The sequence below is a fragment of the Mesoplodon bidens genome (genome assembly GCF_964165515.1).
Source record: "Mesoplodon bidens genome assembly, chromosome: 4".
NCBI classification, from domain to species: Eukaryota; Metazoa; Chordata; class Mammalia; order Artiodactyla; family Ziphiidae; genus Mesoplodon; species Mesoplodon bidens.
Window position 1 is genome coordinate 84978684 of NC_138160.1, and position 20265 is coordinate 84998948.

The 20265-nt window shown below is 34.3% G+C and overlaps 1 protein-coding gene across 22 annotated transcripts in view; it reads left to right on the top strand.

The window, feature by feature from the left end:
* Nucleotides 1-15934, top strand: part of PPIP5K2 (diphosphoinositol pentakisphosphate kinase 2) — a 79831-nt gene extending 63897 nt beyond the window's left edge. For 9 of the 22 annotated variants that reach the window (XM_081233245.1, XM_081233241.1, XM_081233230.1 and 6 more), the window contains 6 exons: nucleotides 159-231; nucleotides 1836-1955; nucleotides 2856-2918; nucleotides 6530-6670; nucleotides 9806-9931; nucleotides 14212-15934. In XM_081233245.1, coding sequence (XP_081089371.1) covers nucleotides 159-231; nucleotides 1836-1955; nucleotides 2856-2918; nucleotides 6530-6670; nucleotides 9806-9931; nucleotides 14212-14324 — 636 coding nt within the window. In that variant the 3' untranslated portion in view covers nucleotides 14325-15934. Of the gene's footprint in view, nucleotides 1-158; nucleotides 232-1835; nucleotides 1956-2855; nucleotides 2919-4102; nucleotides 4449-6529; nucleotides 6671-9805; nucleotides 9932-14211 lie in introns of those variants that run through there. The other 13 variants (XM_081233232.1, XM_081233235.1, XM_081233242.1 and 10 more) reach the window with 5 other exon arrangements.
* The last annotated feature ends 4331 nt before the right edge of the window (nucleotides 15935-20265 follow it).

Consider the following 20265-nt stretch of genomic DNA (forward strand, 5'->3'; position numbering starts at 1 on the left):
AAGGGGATCTTGCATGATCTTTCATAATTTGTGTATTTCTACTAATATTTATCATAAGCTTATTAACCTTTGTCTGTCTGGAACAGGCTGCAAATGAAGTATGGACTTTTTAATTTATTTTACTGTTTTAGTTCATTTATTTTGCTTTCCTTGTGCAGGTTGTATCTGAAAATGCTAATTACTTGCGAACACCAAGAACTCTTGTAGAACAGAAGCAGAACCCTACTGTAGGTATGTGGTCTAAAGGAAGTTGTATTCCAAACCTTAAACTCACTATTTTGCACACATGTAAAACTCTTCAGAGGTGAAAGCATGACCAAATGCTATGCTTTAGTTTTTATTTAACATACACTAATTCAGAAATGTTGAGTCATAAAGCTCAAAATATAAAGTTTTGATGAAATAAATATGAAATAACATTAATTTTGTTTCATAACCCTTTTGAATGCCCATAATGTAAACTACTTAGTCTAATTGCCAGAGCTCATTTTTAATCTTGTATTCTATAAGTTAAAATCCCAACATGTTTTAATTTAGGAAGGAAACTTCATTTTTCCCAGCTGATAAAGATGAAAATATGCTATCGCATACAAAAAGAATCTACTATTCTGATTAAAAAATTTTTTAAGTGGGGAGTGTTTCAAACCCTATCTGGGTATATTAATTATCCTTTTGGTTTTGTTCATCTCTTAAGGAAAGCCAAAGCAAAACTAATTTACAGTGACAATGTTAATTCTTTTTGACCTATAGAACATAATTGTTTCTTTGCTAACACTCAAGCAAAGCAATATTGAAAAAAACCTTTCTAAACTTATTTTAGTTTTAAGCTCATGATAGATAAACTACATGAGATAATGACATATTATTTTCTGTAAATAGTTGTCTAAATCAGTTTAATAACAGCATAAATAAATTTCATTATGTTTCAACTATGTATGTACTATGATCTCTATACTAAGTTTATGAACTGTCCATTGATGCCTACATACTTGAAAAATCTCTCTTTAATTACATACATGTTAATTTGATACCTTTTGATATTCCCACAGTGTCTTGCCAGATACACACACACACACACGTGTGTGTGTGTGTGTGTATATATATATATATGTGTGTGTGTGTGTGTGTATATATATATATATATATATATATATACATTACTCATTTCTTTATGTATCATAATGTATCTGATAAAAATTTACTTAATCCTTACCCAGTGGTAAAAGTTTTACTTGGGTATAAAGACTTTTACTACAAGTTAATCATCGGATTGGGGTCTTATTAATTAAGATCTTAAATCATTTAAGTATTAGGAATCTAGAGTGATTTAGGCCTGCATGACCACTTAAAAGGAATTGTTTCATCTGGTCTTCTCACAAATTTCATAATAGATATTGATAACTCAAATTCAAGGGCATCAGGAAAGCTTCTTCATTTACAGATATACCTTCAAAAATATTGATTTAGTATGATTTAATTTATGCTAGGAGAAGTTTTTTTATATGGCCTGCTCATGCAAATTGATTGACAGAATTCCTTATCATCCTAAATTAATTTTTATGATAGTGTTTTTTTTAATATGTATATGTCTAATTATTGTGTGGGCATATTATTTTCCTCAAAGAACATTTTCTCCAGTGTAAAATGCCTCCATTTGTACATATGATAAATGGTGGTGGTGATTGTATTAAGTTGACATTAAAAGTGAATTGTGAGCCTGTTCAGGGCACTGCCAGATATGTGTGGTAAGAGCCATGTTATTGCATGCTGCATGAATTCCCAATGTGAATAGAAGAACACCCGTTGTTGTATGTATTTTCTCTAACTCCCATCAGGGTCTCACTGTGCGGGCCTGTTTAGCACCTCGGTGCTCGGGGGTTCTTCAAGCGCACCTAACCTACAGGATTATGCTCGTATTCATCGTAAAAAGCTGACCTCTTCTGGCTGCATAGATGGTATGTGCACACATGCACACACAGATTCATACCTACACCCATGCACACACCCATGAGCATACGATATTTCTCAAAGGCAAGCCTAAGGTCACTGACTGATGCAAGTGGAATCCTAGCACCCTTTGCCTAAGTGACTATCAGTGCTCTGTTATTCACTACTTGGGTCCATGTTTCCTCAAACAGTTAATTGTAGTTAGACTTACAGTACTTGTTCAGTGAGTGTTTCACTGAAATATGAACTTTAGGACTACATCATGTGTATTCTTCTTTTAAATAGTTGATAAGCCATATTATAAAGAGTAAATCTTTCTTTGATCTTTTAAACGTTTGTTCATTATTAAACCTTATTTTATTTACTAGTATTGATCTAAATAAATAAAGTGAATGGAATGTTTATAAGTAGAAGAAAATATCATATTGGCAATATTTTTATAAGAATAAACATAAGATGAGAATATTTTAGGACCCCTAGTAGAAGGAAATCCTCTCATTACTGTTAATACACCTTAAATTATAGTATTCAGAACACCTCTTGAGGCTCACAGAAGCTTGCCCCTTTTGTTAATAGGAGTGTTTATTAGCCCTTTCTGAATTAGCTTTATTTGAAACTTTTTCTCATGTATCCACAAATTTATTTTACTCAGTAAAACATGGCTTTCCCAGAATTGCCAGCTCATCCTGCTTTTCTTTCTTTTGTATATTCTGTTAAACACTTTGCCTCTATCATCAAGCCATTTACTTCTTTTAACCAGTTTTTGGCTTATTTCCCTCTCTCATTGTCCCTTCTGCATGTCACCTAATTCTAACCTCCTTATATATTTGTTTTTCCTCCTCTTTTTTTAAGTGTCCTTCTTTTGGTAGCTGTTATGAATTTCAGGTACCTGTTTTTCTCTTTCTCAGACGCCACACGCGGTTCTGCTGTTAAAAGGTTTTCTATCTCATTTGCTCGACACCCAACCAATGGTACGTTTTGCTTTTATTTTAAAAGATAATCCCCTGCTTCATCCTTTTTTATTTTTCTTCTGTTTCAAAATATGTGGGGTATACAGTATCATTCATTTCTCAGTCCTTAATTTCAATTGGCATACAATTCTAACTTATTATTCACCCAAAATATTGATACTGTCTAGCTCCCTGTTTCATCTGTAATTTACACAATAATTTAGCACTACTCATCAAACTTAAATGACCATAATGATGATGAGTTTTAATACTTAATTAGCACCTAAAAATTCCTTCTGATTTCTCAAGTGATCAATCTACGTAATTTAAAAAATACAATTAGTATTATTTATTTTCTTTTTAATTCTTAATAATTTTAATGTGCTTTTCTTTCTAGTTTATTTTCTTTTGTTTGAATTTTTGAATTTTATTTTATTTTTTATATAGCAGGTTCTTATTAGTTATCTATTTTATACATATTAGTATATATAGGTCAATCCCAATCTTCCAATTCTCCCAACCATGATCTCATGGTTGTTTCATTGAGCTATTTAACAAAAATACAGAACCACACTTGTCAAATAGCCAAATGAGATGTGTCTTTGAAAACTTCTTGGGAACCAGGGGATGCAGGTTTCACTGTGTAACATTATTTATCCCTGGCTGTCTAAAGCAAAACCCAACTTGGTCTGGAGCACTCTGAAAACTTCATTCAGCATTCACTTTGTCCTCATGTGGCAATATGGTTTGCTGCTGTCAAGCAACCAATTTTGGGGGGGTACTATTGCTTTTTGTTAGAATTTGGAGGGCTCCTGATAGGAAGAAGACTAGGCTAAAAATCTAGACAACCAGTTCAATTAAATTCAGTTTTTGAGGCTGAACAGGAAGGTTTTGTGGCCATTATTTATAAACTGAATTTTGCACTATTACAGCTTTCTTACATAGAGCTTTTTTCATGTGGGACAAGAGGGAATATTCACTAATCATTTTTAAATAACTCAGAATCAAAGAATTTAAAAGAAAACATACACGTTTTTGCTTTTATTCGGAATGAAGTTGTTTTTATCCATGCAATTTTTTTTTCTTTTTCTTTTTAATTGTAAGTAAGTTTTTCAAAAACTCAAGTCAGGTTTTTTAGAAACTATTATGAAGCTCAGGGATTGAACACAAGTTTATAGTCATTCTTCTTCTGGATCCTTTAACAGCACACCTAAGTTAACAGTACACTAATACTTCTTGAAGGTGGAGTAAGAAGATCTAATCCTCAACAAGTGAAAATTTAGCCTTAAAGCTAAATGAGCTTTCCCTCCATTGTAGCTGTTTAAATGCTACTTTTTGAAGAAAAAGATCCTTATTTGATACAGCTGCAGCTTCTAAAGAACCCACATGCATAAGAACTTAGAAGAAAAACCAAAGTCACAAGAAAAACCGAAGTCACAAGGAAAACCGAAGTCCCAAAATTCTAAAGAAGAGACATTGAAGATTTAAGACTGACTATAGTTTTTGTACAAAATGCTTATGTGTTTATAGCCAGTATTGCAAGTTTTATATAGGAGAAATCTTTGTTTACTGTAGCTTAAAAAAAAAAAAGCTTTTGTTAAGTTTAACAGAAAATAGAGTAATTTTATATTCTTTTGGTTTAGACTTTTTAAAAAATGTGGATTTTCCACACATTGTTTGACTTGATGCATATAAAATGCATTCCTTTCAATTCTATAAATATTTCTTTTGGGTTTCAAACTTACTTTTTTATGCTGTGTTGTCTTATCTGTCCTATGAGTTGTCATTTGACTCTTTCTTTTTATTTTTATTTTCCTTAACTTCCATGTTTTTTCCATCTTAACACATATTATGGACTTACCCCTCCCCTTCATCTTTAGTTCAAAGAACATGGTGAAACAAGTATCTTCTGACAGTGCTTTACCTTATTTTCTGGGCCTCTGTGCAGAACACCTACACCTCTATAGGTGCTGGTCCGTTTCCTCTGTGGAATTTCTAGGCTCCAGTGGTATGTTTTTATAGCTTCTAAACGTGACAGCAGGGTGGCTTTTTAAACTGCTGCGCTAACCCTTTCACTGTGCATTAAAGAAAAAGTTTACTAAGGATAGATGGAAAAAGATATAGTCCAAAGGGACTTGATTATATTGTCATTTGCCTGTTATGAAATCTAACAGGCAAGTGCAAGAAAATAGTTGTTACAAAAGACTTATAAACATTCTGACGAAAGTATAAAAAAGCCACAGTATTAAGTTTAGCGTAATGCATGGAAAGGGTTTGCGCTTATTTGCATGAATCTTGTACTTTTAAAGAAATGTAGTACTTGTGGAAGCCTAATTTCTTTAGTGCTTAACTTAGGTGCTTTAGCTGCTATTATGGTATTATAGTTTTGTTTTGTTTTAAGTATATGTAATGTTCTGTCATGCTTTGGTTTGCACCTGAAAATCAAACATACCAGTTTTGTTAATCAAAGGATTTGTTGTTTTCATTGAAAGATAGATTCTCTTTTAACCAGAGTTTCCCTACTGCAACTAAGAATTAGACAGTTCTTGGGTCAGTATTTTCTCCCAAAATTAAATAAATATCAGTCAGTGTTAAAATGAGCACATGCCTATTGAAGCAGAGAGTTTTCCAGTCTATTTGAGTTTAGTTTTTACTTTTAAGTTAAGAATATTAGACTTTATGTAGAAACTAAACATTAAAAGTATTTCTTTTGGAGGAAAACTAGTTTAAATTTTTGAAAAAGTACATGCAGAAAGACTTGTTATTTTAGTTGTATATAAAAGCAATTTTAAAAGCCATTCAGTTGAATAAAGTTTAAATAAATAGGCAATATTTATAAAAACTGAATAACCTACGTCCTATTTGTTTAAAAAAACTGTATATTTAAGTGCTTTTGTTTCAGTGATGGTATTAATACATATCTGCATGGTTTGTTTCATGAAATTTTTGTATTCCTGTGCCATTGTTGAATGCAAACATATTTGTATTTTGTATTGCTTTTTACTTGGCCTGACTTCACTCAGCTAGCAATTTCCAACAATAGAATTATTGTGTTAATTCAATAAAGGTAGGTGAAATATGTTTTGGAATTTTAATTTCAGCGTAAATGAATGGATGTTATTTTGGGGTCACACTAGAAAGTATTATTGGCCTTGTTATGACTAGAGAAGTATTTAAAATCACTCTTCACAAGTAATCGCTTAATTGTTTTTCAACAAGAAGTTACCTTTAGCATTCTGGCATCAGGGAGACATTATGGCATCAGCTTATTCACCTGTCAAATAGACCTGATTCTAAAAAGTAAAAACTGAAAGATCTATATTTTTTTCTATTTATTATTCCCCCAGGTTTTTTTCTTTAAGTATTATTCTTAGATTTTACCAAAATACAGAATGAAATTGTGTGCATGCTGTACTATGTGGTTACATTTAAAATGAAATCTTTGTCACATCTTGATCCAACCCCATACTGCATAGCATCTGGTGTCATGACTTCAGAGATCTCATGTGTTTGCATGTGATAGATTGAAAAGACCTAAACTGTCTAGTTCTAAGCAATGGTCTTCTTCCTTTTTAATTAATGATTTTTAAGATATCCAACTCTTGTTTTTGTTTTTGTTTTTTTTCCCTCAGGCTTTGAATTGTATTCGATGGTGCCATCTATTTGTCCTCTAGAAACTCTTCACAATGCCCTGTCTTTAAAGCAGGTGGATGAATTTCTTGCTTCCATTGCTTCTCCATCAAGTGAAGTTCCACAGAAGACCCCTGAAATTTGTAGGAAAATTATTATTATTATTTGATTTTTAGGCAATAAAGATTATCTGAATATAAAAATAATTATAAAAACATAAATTCAATAGTGATAGTAAATAGAATTTTAGGAGAGAAAGAGAAGAACATTATCTAGAATTCTTTGGTATAATATGTAGTGTACCAGGCTGTTGTCTTGACTCTTCCTCAAAGACTTTTTTTTTTTTTTCCAGAAAGGGGGGAAAAATCTAAGACCCAGCAATAAAATCAGCAACATGTAATATAGAGTCATGGTCTTATTTTCACATTCCTATTGTATGTCATTTTATAATAAGCTTTTTAAAAATGACAAAACATCAGTCTATATTAACCTACACATGCCACATGCCCATCCCTTCACCACTTTTGATAAGCAGTCATATAGACTCAGAGCCCTTAAGTAAAGAGAGCAAATTAGGACAACAATTTTTTAAATTGTGTTCTGCAGAAAATATTCTGAGGAGGTTAATTCCTCTGTGTAAAAAAAAAAGGGGGGGGAGGAGTTTGTGGCTAAGTTTTGGAAACTTTATTATATCCCATCTCCCTTTAAAGAGGTGTAGTTTCATCAGCATATAAACAGCTAAGGTTCTTCTTTCTATAAAGAAAACTATATACCCACATTTTCCAGAACTTACTTGCTGAGAAAACACTTTTTTTGGTAATGTATTTAAACATCATGTAGAACTATTCTGAGGGATTTCAGTTTGGGAAATGTTCAGGGCTACCTTTTTAGATGTGAGAAGTCAGCTGGCTGTTGTCATTTTCAGCTCTGTAGGATCCTTTGACACATTGGAATTTCCAGTTTAGGAAGCATTCATTCTGGAAGAGAATGCTCTGCTTAGAGTTAAGAGTCTTGCTAGTCCTAGTCATATCTTAGCAAAGGTACAAACTTTCTATGTATACCAGTTCCTTTTTGTAAGGAGAATGCTGTAAATATGTTTTTCCCAAGAATGAAATTGGAGGTCTTGGGATGAAAGCCACTTTCATGTGTTGCTGTTACTCTCTTCCCTTTCCTGGGGAACCACAATGTATTATTCTACAGAGTTCTATTCAGTGTATTCTGTCCAAACAGCGCCCCCTGCATTTTTGCCTTTCTCTCTCACATCTGGTGGTAGAGGTCAGCTTTTAACCATTAAGGGTAATGGAGAGGTATCTTGGTGTGAATGTTCTAAAATATTTCACTTTAGGAATGGTTTGGGGAAGTAGGTTTCAGTTTTAAATGTACATATGAATGTGTCTGATTCTGAGAATTGATAATACTCCAGATGAAATAACCTGCAAGCTATAAAGTCAAAGGCAGGAAACTGAAGGATGTTCTTCCTTTTATATTCTCAATTAGCTGATAGAATGGACAATGCTGCTCCTCAGAACGCAGTAGAGAACCTGAATAAATAAATTCTCATTTTCTCTTTTACCCTTCTTTATACTTGACATTTCAGTGCTTCCCTGGGTCAGGGATTTATAATCTTAAAATAGAGATTAAAGAAAGACTGTAATTAGTAAATAAGAATTTAGGGTAGGCATTAATACTGCTTTGAATTTAGAAGATCTTCAGTAAATGACTTAAAGGAAAAGTAGCAGTAATGACATCTGTTTTGGAAAGAGAATTTTGGTGGAATGTGTACAAAAAGATAATCTTTGAATGTTTATGCTGTGGCATTGCTATCTTATGATGGCTTCATTTCTGTGGTTAGTGAATTCAGTTCCTCAGAGTATATTATTGAGGCATATTAATGAAATGAAGGATATTATATTCCTTTTCTAGTTCTCATTAACTCTTCTCTATATTATGGACACAAGTTGTACCACAACCCCTCTAGTTCTCTTAAAATTTCATTCCATTACTTACTAAGGGAACTAGATGAGAAAGTAAACATAGTTAATGCCGTTCATAGAGTTGGATAAACCTTAGAGTTAATCTAATTCATTGGTCTTCAAACTATATTCCCAAGAGCTTTAGGAAGTTCCGTGAGGAAGAGAAGGATGCTGAGCGATTAGGCCTGTGTCTTCTGTGGTTGCTTCAATCAGAGTCTCTGCTTTGATCGGTTTTATTTAAGATTTCATTTGAGAAAAGCTTACTGTTTTAAGAGAAAAACTTAGAGACACCACTGAGGAAATTAACCAGTTAGTGCTCAAGCAAGACTAAAACCCAGGTCTCCTAAAGTGTATGTTTTTTCCATTCTTTTTGATTAAAGAAAATAGGGTTCCAATTATGATGGAAGTATCTGAATCCTGTATTTTATAGTGTAACTGCAGAATAAATATTTAGTAATCACAATATATTTATGTAATTTATACTTAATTCCCTGGATTGTCAAGGAAGTAACATCATAATATAGAACTATACTGAATTTGTGGCATTCATAACAAGGGAGAAGACACTGTCAATATCTGTCATTCACAGATTTTTTTCTCACTTAGGACAAAATTAATTTTGTGGTAACTAGTAGATAGCTTACAATGAGGCACTGACAGTATCAGGTTGGTGGAAAAGGTGTGAGAATACTAATTGGATAAGTTAGAGGTGGAAGTTATAATAAGATAAAAAATGCAAGCAGAAAAGAGCTAAGTAATGGTGTGGTGCTTTATAGGATGTTTTAGGCACTTTTTAATCACTTGTGTATTATTTTATTAGTGGCTACTTTGATCTTCTGCCAGTGAAATTTATGTTCATTCACTGTAGGTATCAACCACCAAAGGCACATTTGCCATAATTGGCCCACATATTGATTTTTCAGAGACACAGTGTTTATTACTATCAGGTCCTCTTCCAAAATTGCAATAATAGGCAAATTGGTCTTTTGTTATCTCCTTAACTCCCTTTGTTTAGGAACCCAAAAGGTCATAACAATAGCTCCCCCACTCCAGCCTATCCTTTCCCAGAGGACTTCATACTTAAGAATTGTACCTACTTGTCCTTTTCACACCTCTCAATCTCCCCACCTTAATTAGAAAGAAAAAAAAATCTTTAAATTTCTTTTGCTTGAAGATAAATCTCATCTGGGTGATATAGGAAGACAATCTGATTTAATTATTTGTAATCTAGTTAGTTTAGATTTGATAGAATTGTCAGAAAATTATTGAATTACCATGTTGGGTTTGTTTGTTTGTTTTTTCCAGCCTCTTCAGCTTCACGTTCCAGTCCAATAATAAGAAGAAAAGTATCTTTAAATACATATACACCTGCAAAGATCCTCCCAATGCCAGCAGCTACCATAAAGAGTACTAAAGCAAGCAGCAAACCAGGTTAGGAGTGTGTGTGAATTTGTGGATTCAATATAGCAATTAGAGGAGTAATAATAGCTTGCTTTGTAGATGTAAAGATCTGTTTTTAACGAGGATCATTAGACTCTAGGAACTCTGTTATTGTAGCCTATTGACATATTTGGGGGTTTTTTCTCTGTTAATTATCCCCCCTTTCCCTCACATATATTAATAAAATATATTTCATACTCATACTTTTCTAAACGGATTTATGGACTGTCTTGTCTTCTGCTTTTCTCTTGAGCCAAGGCATCACTTTAGTCATTTTGTTTGAAACATTTTTTTTTCTCTTTCCCTAGAGTATTTTAATCTCTCCATTCTCAGTCTGGTGCTGTAACTACCAAATTCAACTATCTTTTATCAGCTTTTTTCTGTTTTTACTTGGCATATTTGATTGTGTTGTTGCCCATTACAGATGAAGAAAGTTGCAGAGAGGTTGTGACTTGTCCCTGTTCATGTAGCTAGTAGTCAGTAGACCTAAGACTTGAATACTCTTTGAATCATGGTACATTGTTCTCCATGTTTTAGATGCATAATAAATGTACCAAGTACACTAAAAAGGAATTATTCCATAGTTTATTGAGGCAGTGTTCTATAAGTATCCATTAGGTCAAGATTGTTGATAATGTTACTCAGATCTTCTGCGTATTTACCATTTTGGGGGATGGCAACACGTACAAGGGAGAGGAGGTTCTGATTGTTCTAGCAGTTGCTTAGAGAGCAGTTTCTACTCACAATTGTGGAATTGTCTGCTTCCCTCTTTAATTTGGTCAGTTTTTACTTTGTGAATTTTGAAACCCTGTTATTAGGTGCATATACATTTGATTGTTATGACTTCCTGATGTATTGCCCCAATATCATCATGAAATTTCCCTCTTTTATTTCTAGTAATGCTTTGTCTTAAAGTTTATTTTATCTATTGTGAATTTAGCTACTTCAGCTTTCTTATGACTACTGTATGCATAGTATATATATATATATTTAATTTATTTTATTGAAGTATAGTTGATTTACAATGTTGTGTTAATATCTGCTGTACAGCAAAGTGATTCAGTTTTATATATATATATTTTTTCATATTCTTTTCCATTATGGTTTATTACAGGATATTGAATATAGTTCCCTGTGCTTTAATTTAAAGTAGGACCTTGTTGTTTATCCATTCTATATATAATAGTTTACATCTGCTAATCCCAAACTCCCAATCCATCCCTCCCCCACCCACCCTCCCCCTTGGCAATCACAGGTCTGTTCTCTATATCTGTGAGTCTGTTTCTGTTTCACAGATAAGTTCATTTATGTCATATTTTAGATTCCACATATAAGTGATATCATATGGTATTTGTCTTTCTGACTTACTTCACTTAGTGTGATAATCTCTAGGTCCATCCATGTTGCTGCAAATGGCATTATTTCATTCTTTTTGTGGCTGAGTAGTATTCCATTGTGTATATATACCATATCTTCTTTATCCATTCATCTGTCGATGGACATTTAGGTTGTTTCCATGTCTTGGCTATTGTAAATAGTGCTGCTATGAACATAGGGGTGCATGTATCTTTTTGAATTATAGTTTTTTCCAGATATATGCCCAGGAACAGGATTGCTGGATCATATGATAACTCTATTTTTAGTTTTTTGAGGAACCTCCAAACTGTTTTCCATAGTGGCTGTGCCAGTTTACATTCCCACCAACAGTGTAGGAGGGTTCCCTTTTCTCCACACCCTCGCTAGCACTTGTTATTTGTAGACTTTTTAATGATGGCCATTCTGACCGGTGTGAGGTGGTACTTCATTGTAGTTTTGATTTGCATTTCTCTAATAATGAGCAATGATGAGCATCTTTTCATTTGCCTATTAGTCATCTGTATGTCTTCTTTGAAGAAATGACTATTTAGGTCTTCATGAATGTGTATATATTTTTTAACCAAACTGTCTTCATATTTGAGGGGATCTTTTTTAGACAGCATATATTTGGCTTTTTAAAAAGGCCATTCTAACAGTATGTGCCTTATAGTTAGTGTTTATAGTCCATTAACATTTAATGTAATTATTGATATGGTTGAGTTAGGTCTACTCTTTTATTACATTTTCTGTTTATTCCTTCTGATTATTATTCCCTTATTCTTTCCTTCCTGTTTTTTTATTAATTCAATATTTTTTAGAATTTCATTTTGACTTATCTGTTGGCTTTTTAGCTATACCTTTTTGCATTATTCTCTTATTGGTAGCAGTAAATACACATTTCTGGCTTTTCATGGTCTACTTCGAGTCAATTTTGTGCCACTTAACATAAAATGTAGAAACCTTCCAACTGTATAGGTGTGTTTACCCTCCCTTCTTCCCATCTTTTACACATAGTTTCCCATATGTGTTACTTCCTCATGTATTATAAAGGCTACAGTATACTGTTACGTTATTTGATTTAAAGAGTCATATGTATTTTAAAGAAATTTAAAAGAGAAAGAAGTCTTTAATTATCCACATATTTGCTACTTTTAATGTTCTTTATTTCTTCTTTTAAGTGTTTGTTTCCATCTGGTTTCATTTCCCTTCAACCTGAATCTATTTACCATTTCTTATACTTCAGATCTGTTACTATATCTGAAAAAAAATCTTTATTTTACCTTCATTCTTGAAAGGTAGTTTTGCTAGACAGAGAATTTGGGAAGAAAGTTTTTTCTTTCAGCATTTTAAGGATGTTGTTCCACTATCTTGTCATTCCCCTTGTTTCTGATGAGAAGTCTTTGTTAATTTGAATTGGTTGTTCCCATGTATGCAATGGGTTAATGGATTATTTTTCTCTGCCTGCTTTCAGTGTTTTCCCTTTATCTTTGGTTCTCAGAAGTCTGACTACGGCATTCTTAGGACTTTTTTTTTTTGGTAATAAAATCCTGGTTGATAGTCACTTTAACCTGTCATCTCTATTCTGCTGTTAAACCCATCCAGTGAAATTTTATTTCATATATTTCTTCTTTAGTTTTAGACACTTGTTTTGATGATTCTTTGTAGTTTTTTTTCCTTCAGAGATTTTCTATATTTTTATTCATTATAAGCATATTTTCCTTTGTTCTTGAGCATAGTTAAAATAGTTGCTTTAAAATTCTTATCTATTAATCTGGCTGATCTCAGGATTGGTCTCATAAATTTTCTCATTCCCAAGAAGGAAGGTTTATTTCCTGTTTTTCATATACTAAGTAATTTTGGATTGTATCCTAGACAAATGCTGGACTCTGTTGTTTCTCTTACGTTCCTCCAAAGAGTATTGGGTTGTTTTTAAAGCAAAGAGTTAACCTTGGCTGAACTCAGATTGCAAACCTATGTATCCTGATGTGACTGACAGGTCAAATTTCACTTCACTTCTTTTAGCCTGAGCCGGACTTCTTAGGAGCTTACTCTGCTCAAGTCACACACTTGATCAGGGTTTACACAAAGATTTGGGATTCCCCACTGGACTTCCAAGCAGCGATTTTTGCCCCAATAATTTTCTTCTGGTTCTTCATGCTAGTAGGACTGAGTTTTATGTTGTAGTTTTAGCCATTCCACATGGGGCAGACTGGATCCTGTCCTTAAGCCTAAAGCTTTTTTAAAAAGGGCATGGGGGACTAACTCCATGTTGTTCCCTTCTTCCAAATATTGATTTCTTTTCTAGTATATGCCTGCTTTTGTTCACTCTTCAATGTCTTCAGGTAGTTGTTTTTTTCATATTTTATCCTGCACTTATACTTTTTACCTGCAGGAGGAGGATTGGTCTGGCAGGAACTTACCCATCCATACAAAAGTGTAACCTGGCTTAGAATAACTTTTTGATAACTCATTGGGGCTTGATGTTGGTTTGGATATAAAAGGATGATTCCCAAGTCAAGAATGTTTCTAGTTCTCTAATCTTTCAGCTTTTTAGATAGTGGTAATATAGGAGATACTGAAGAAAATAGATGTTTATAGGGAAAATGATGAGTTCAGTTTTAAACATGGTAAGTTTATATTTCCTGTCAACTATCTATATAGAGGTTTGTAGTAGGATGTACAGGATATACAGATCTTGAGGTAAGGGAAAAGGCCTGGGCCAGAAGTATAAATTTGAAGGTCGTTAGGACATTAGATGTTAATTTAAAATGATGGAATAAATTAGTTTTCCAGGAAGAATGCAGGGAAAAAGAGAAGTTTGTTTTATGTTATTTGAACTTCTGTTGATTGTTTGTATTACCTGAACTTGGATTGCTTGTGAAAATCTAAACAGTAGTTTTTCTTTTTATGTATAGCTCCCAGCGGACCTTCTAGTATGGTTGTTCCCAATACCTCATCTCGGAAAAAGGGTGTGAGTAGCAAAACAGAAATGCATGAACACAAAAAAAACACTGCGAAAAAAAAATGAAATCTTCTTAGCAGAAGCTGGAACTCATTATACTTATAAAAAATCACGTGTTCAGTAGAAAGAGACACATAATAAACCTTGACTGAAAAGTATCAAAGCAAGTAATTTGTGTCTCCTTATACATCTCTATATTAATTTAAAGATATATGACATCTAGAGAATTCTTTGTATATATTCAGGTAAGGCCTTTGTCATGATCTGGAAATGTTTAAAACAATGTTTATAGCATTTTATGTGTAGCAAAACTTATGGTGATAAAGGTCTTTTGTTCTGAATGTGATGTTTACCATGTGCCTATGGTAAAGAAGAGGAATGGGAAAGCCCAGACGGCCTGTGCCAATGTCACACAGTAATGCTGTTCGCTGAAGAACCTATGAGGTGGCCTCTGTACACGTTTTCACTTTCACAGGGTCACATCTGGGCTGCAAAAACCTATAGCTTGAAATTTGATGGCCATACTGGGGACTTTTAAAAAGCATATTTCCAAAGAGATTTCATTGACCATATAGATTAGAAACCTTTTTTTCCCCAATTGTTATGATTACATATATGCTGCAATATTTAATAACTGGAGTATTGGCATATGGGTTATTTTTTCAATCTATGCTTTGAATTTTTATTGTGTATTATTTAAAATATTACATATGCAGCTGGGATAACTATACCTTTATGCACATAAATTTGTATATTAATTTGTAGAAAATATTTTCTTTATATATTTCCTTACCATAAGGTGCTTTTGTTCGTCAGGACAATTTTTCTTTGTATATTGGGAAGAAAGACATCTTTAGAGTTTCTTTTTAAGATATAGTTGACAAATTTATAAATGTTAGTTATTTTCAGAGTTCTTTTTAGATCTAAAAAACTGAGTTCCAGAATGGAGGTAATCAATGTAGGAAGAGTATCTGAATTCCATTGTTAGTAGATATTATGTATAGCACCTATTTTTACCATTTCCATTCTTATCTCTAGAATATCAGTTGATCTCACTAAGATAACTTAAAGATTGAGCATTTGAAATACATGGTCATTTCAAATGATTAGATTTTGAAGGGAAATTGAGATTATTGCATTGTGATTTCATCTATGATGTGAAAAAATATTTATTATCCTTGGTGCTTACTTTCCCCTGATGCACAAATAATTATTGTATAAACCACTTGAAATGACTTAAACTATAAACCAAACAGTACATCCTGATAAGAATTGCATTCATTGCCAGTTAGGTAACTTAAATTGCTAAAGCTTTAGTTTGAGGCTTATGTTTAGAAAAATTATTGAATTCTCGTATGAATGCAGCTATTAAAATCCTTCAGTAGAGACTCTCCTAACCTTCAATTATCATATATGAATTGACTTTAGAAAATAAGCATAGTACGTGTTCATTTTAAAAGGTACCAGATGCAAAAGTCACAAATATATACAATTCTATAAGTTCATATATTTCACATGAATGTAAATGTATTACATGGAGACATGTCTTGTAAACAGTTGAATGTACCTAAGCTTTCTGTATGTGAAAATGTGGTTAATGTGCTCATTGTCAGAGTAAAGAAACTACTTTTATTTTTCAAGTGGAACTGAATTAAAATATTTTATTTCTAGAATCAGAGGATGGCTTAAATGGCAAGTTATTTTTTATTCTTTTCTTTGACCCTTTACTTTTAACTTTCAAAGTAGAATGAGGAAATGCATTTTAATATTAAACAATTCTCATCTTAGATATTAGATAAAATTTCTTAGTATTGGCCATAGCTATCACAATAGAAACTAACTAGAAAGTTCAGTACAAGTCACATTTTTACATTGATATACAAGAACTATGATTTCACTGTAGTTGTCAAACTTGGTAATAACTGCTGTGTAGACAGGACAGTTTTATTTGCAAGGACCTTAGATTCATTTTCCAAAACAAACAAAAATAAATTATAGTTATCACCATTCAACGGAAGTTTGACTGAAGCATCTGTTTCTCACTTGATTCTATCCCCGTAAAGTGTGTTTTTTGTTTGTTTTAAATACTAGAAGATATTTCTTCTCATAGCTAATCCTCCATCCAGCAAAGAGATGAGAAAGCCCAGCTTGAGGTACTGTTCAGTTATCCTGGCATGTTAGTCTTCATAGTGCATTATTCAATCTTTTCCCCTTAAAAACCCTGCATATGAACTCAAACCTAATTTTTGCCCTTGAAGTCCAGTGCCAGCAGGCTCTGCTGCTCTGGTTCTAATGAGTTTTTGTAGTCCATTCTTAACTACTAGAAAATGTTTTGGGGGTGTTGTACAGTCTTGGGTTATGGAGAAAAGTATGCTGAACACTTTATATCATGTTTCCTTTGAGTAGGAAATGGATGCAGAAAGTAGACAGTAAATGAACAGAGAACATGTGGCAGTATGCTTAATATATACATACCTAGAGCAAGAGGGTGATAGATGGCAATTATGAGAGAAAAGTTAAATGATAGTTCTTCTTCAAGAACTCTCTTGTTAAAACTCTTTAGACAAAGGAAGGGTTTTTTGATCAAGGTCACCTAGATTTTTCTCCAGGTTCTGTTGACTCTGATCTACCCTGCACTTCCACTATTATTTATTTCCATGCCAGTTTGAACTAAGATTTTACTTTTTGTCTTGTGTTCATACTTTGGTAAAAAGTTCTCAATCTTTACTTGTGTGCTTATCAAAGTTTGCCTTACATAGAGCATTCATTAGTTTTCTGTCAGTTTACCCTTGCCTTATTTATTTATTTATTTATTTATTTATTTATTTTTGCGGTATGTGGGCCTCTCACTGTTGTGGCCCCTCCCATTGCAGAGCACAAGCTCCGGACGCACAGGCCCAGCGGCCATGGCTCACGGGCCCAGCCGCTCCGCGGCATGTGGGATCTTCCCAGACCGGGGCACGAACCCGTTTCCCCTGCATCGGCAGGCGGACTCTCAACCACTGCGCCACCAGGGAAGCCCTACCCTTGCCTTATTATCTGGACAGTGTAGGCAGCCATACTATTCTTGATCAGGTTGGGATCACTTCTGTGATGGCCCAGCAGTTCCCTCTCTAGCCTCTCTCTAATTCTCTTTCTCTGTACCTGGTGCTACCACAAATAGCAGCATTCTTGCCCGTGGGAACAATTTTTACATTCCTTCTGAAGGAGTCCCTTGTGATAAGGAGTCCAAGTAGAAACAGCTGTCCCTTTGTATGGAATCCTGGGTACCAAACTATTGGCATGTAAAGTTTTCTTTACATGGGTCAATTTTTGTGGAAGATCTAGTCTCTATTTTCAGAGAAGGGAGGACTATACAAAACCTCTTTATTGTTTTATACTATATATATACTATATCCTGATTAAAGATATTATTTAGATTTTCTATAGTCTTTTCCTTTGGTCCACATGCTTAGTCATGACTTGAGAGAGAGGTAAGTTAAACTCTCCACTTACAGATTACTGTTAAGTTCTCCTCTTATTATCTGTGGTTTTTACTTTACTTTTTTCTGTACAGTACGTGGCTGTTTTCTGTTGCAAATGAATTCACAACTGTTAAATTTCCATTGTGGGTTTTACCTTTACCATTATAACAGTATTTTTTTCCTCATTGGATGCTTTTGAAATGTCAGATATTAAGATTATGACCTGTTTTATTTTGGCTTGCATTTGCCTGATATACCCTTATTCATCCTTTTATTTTTTATAGTGTCAATTTATTTAGGTATTTTATTTTAATTTACTATATAGTGGGTTTTGCTTTGTGATTTTATTTTAGTATCTTATTTCATTTATTAGTATAGTCTAATCGTATTTATTTATATGTAATATATCTTTGCTTTTAGTTATGTTTTGTTTTTATTGCATATTTAGTTTATCTTTTTGTAAAAGAATACTTTTCATTGCAAGTAGGAAAAACTCCAGTTGAAATTAACTTAAAATCATAAGGAAATTCGCTGTTAAACATTTCTGAAGGTCCAAAGATGGTGAGCTTCAGCCACAGTTCTCAGTCATGTCATCAAGGGCCCAGGTTCTCTTCCTGTTTTCTCTAGCATAGAATAAACTTTATCCCAAAGTTGTTTTCCGTCATGTTCACAAGATGGTTGCCAGTGGCTTCATGTTGCCTTGTTCATGTCCAACACAACAGAAATTGAGGGAAATTCTCCTTCAACCATGGAATAGTAAGTCATCTTCTTCAGTGTGATTGGGCTAACTTATTTGGTTATTTGTCCACTTTCTGGATGAATAACATTCACCCGGAGAATTCTATGAACTTATTGGCCCTAGAGCTGGTGATGGGGTCAGATTTCCCCAAAAGCCTCAGCAGTGTTTGTATTTTGGACCAGTTAATTCATTGTGGGAGGCTGTTATGTGCGTTGTAGGATGTTTAGCAGTATCCCTGCACCGAGCTGGAAGGGTTTTAAGACAGTGAGCCAAAATGAAAGTAACAATCAAGTCTTTATTTACTTACTGTGATAAGCAAGAGGCCAAAAAGGAAAGTAGGAAAACAGTGCCCACTCCTCACTGTTCCAAACCCCCACTCCCCATAGAATGGCACTGAGCAAGGGTCAATCAAATGACAGGTAGTACAGGTGGAGGAAATTGTCTTACTGCTGAGGAGCCTGGAATAAAAGGTTCCTGCCATTTTATGAACCAAAGGGACTAGAGGAAAGGCTATGAGTGAAAAAACTGAGTCATAGTGGAGAAAAGTGTCTTGGTCAAGGCCCGCCCCATAAGGAGGTCTCAGTGGAGAGATCTAAAATGTGTCTCAGCCAAGGTCTCCTGATAAGGAGGCCTGTGAATGGAGGTGCCTGGGCTAGGAATGCAGATATGCACATGAGCATGCAGGCCCAGAGGTTATTGATTATAACTCCCTTGGAAGACTATATGTGGGAAGGGCAGCTTTTCCCCATGAATCCTGTCAGGCAAAGCCTCTGTAATTGCCTATGATAAGGTCTGAAATGTCACATACAGGATTTTGGCCTGGAGCCAGTCACGTCATCCTGGCCTCCACCCTAAATGTCAGTAGCATCCTCCCCGAAATTGTTAGAGTCAACATATCCAGACACGATCAGATGTCCCCTGGAGGGGCAGAATCACCTTCAGTTAAGAAACAGTGCCCTAGAGCCCATGACAGTATGAAGAAAGGATGGATATATGACACAAATTAGGGTTCTGATAGGAGGGAGAGGTAGGGGGATGGATAACGAATAAGTAATCAATATAAACTGTACACTATCAATTATATTATCCATGTTTGCTATAGTTTCTTTGGTTCCACTAATAGTTTTCTTTTTTTTTTTTGCGGTACGTGGGCCTCTCACCGCTGCGGCCTCTCCCGTTGCGGAGCACAGGCTCCGGACGCGCAGGCCCAGCGGCCATGGCCCACAGGCCCAGCCGCTCCGCGGCATGCGGGATCCTCCCGGACCGGGGCATGAACCCGCGTCCCCTGCATCGGCAGGCGGACTCCCAACCACTGCGCCACCAGGGAAGCCCTAATAGTTTTCTTTTTAACTATAATTTTGTATTATACACTTAATTTTTTAGGTGCTACTCACTCCCTGCTATGAGCAATGTCCGATTAGTATACTTCCTTCTACCTTTTCTCTACTTCACAATTTTGGTTGATTTCCTTGGTTCTTCCTGTGTTTAACTTTTATAAATATTTTTATGCCTTATTACATGCTTATCAATTTAAATGTTATATTTTGAATGCCTGGTTAATCAAGATGAAGAAATCATTTCACCTTATCTCTTCTTTGCCTTCTCTTAGTTTCACTTATTTCCTCTGTATTCTTTCTGGTGTGACCTTATTTCTGGGATGTCTTTATTTTTTCTCTTTCTTTCCTGAACTTTGTTAGCTCATATTGCATTGCCTTTGGTTGTTTTGCCAGGTGGTTTCTGATCATGTGTATATCTGGATGAACTTTTCACTTCCTTAAATTTTTTGAATTTTGATGGTATGTTT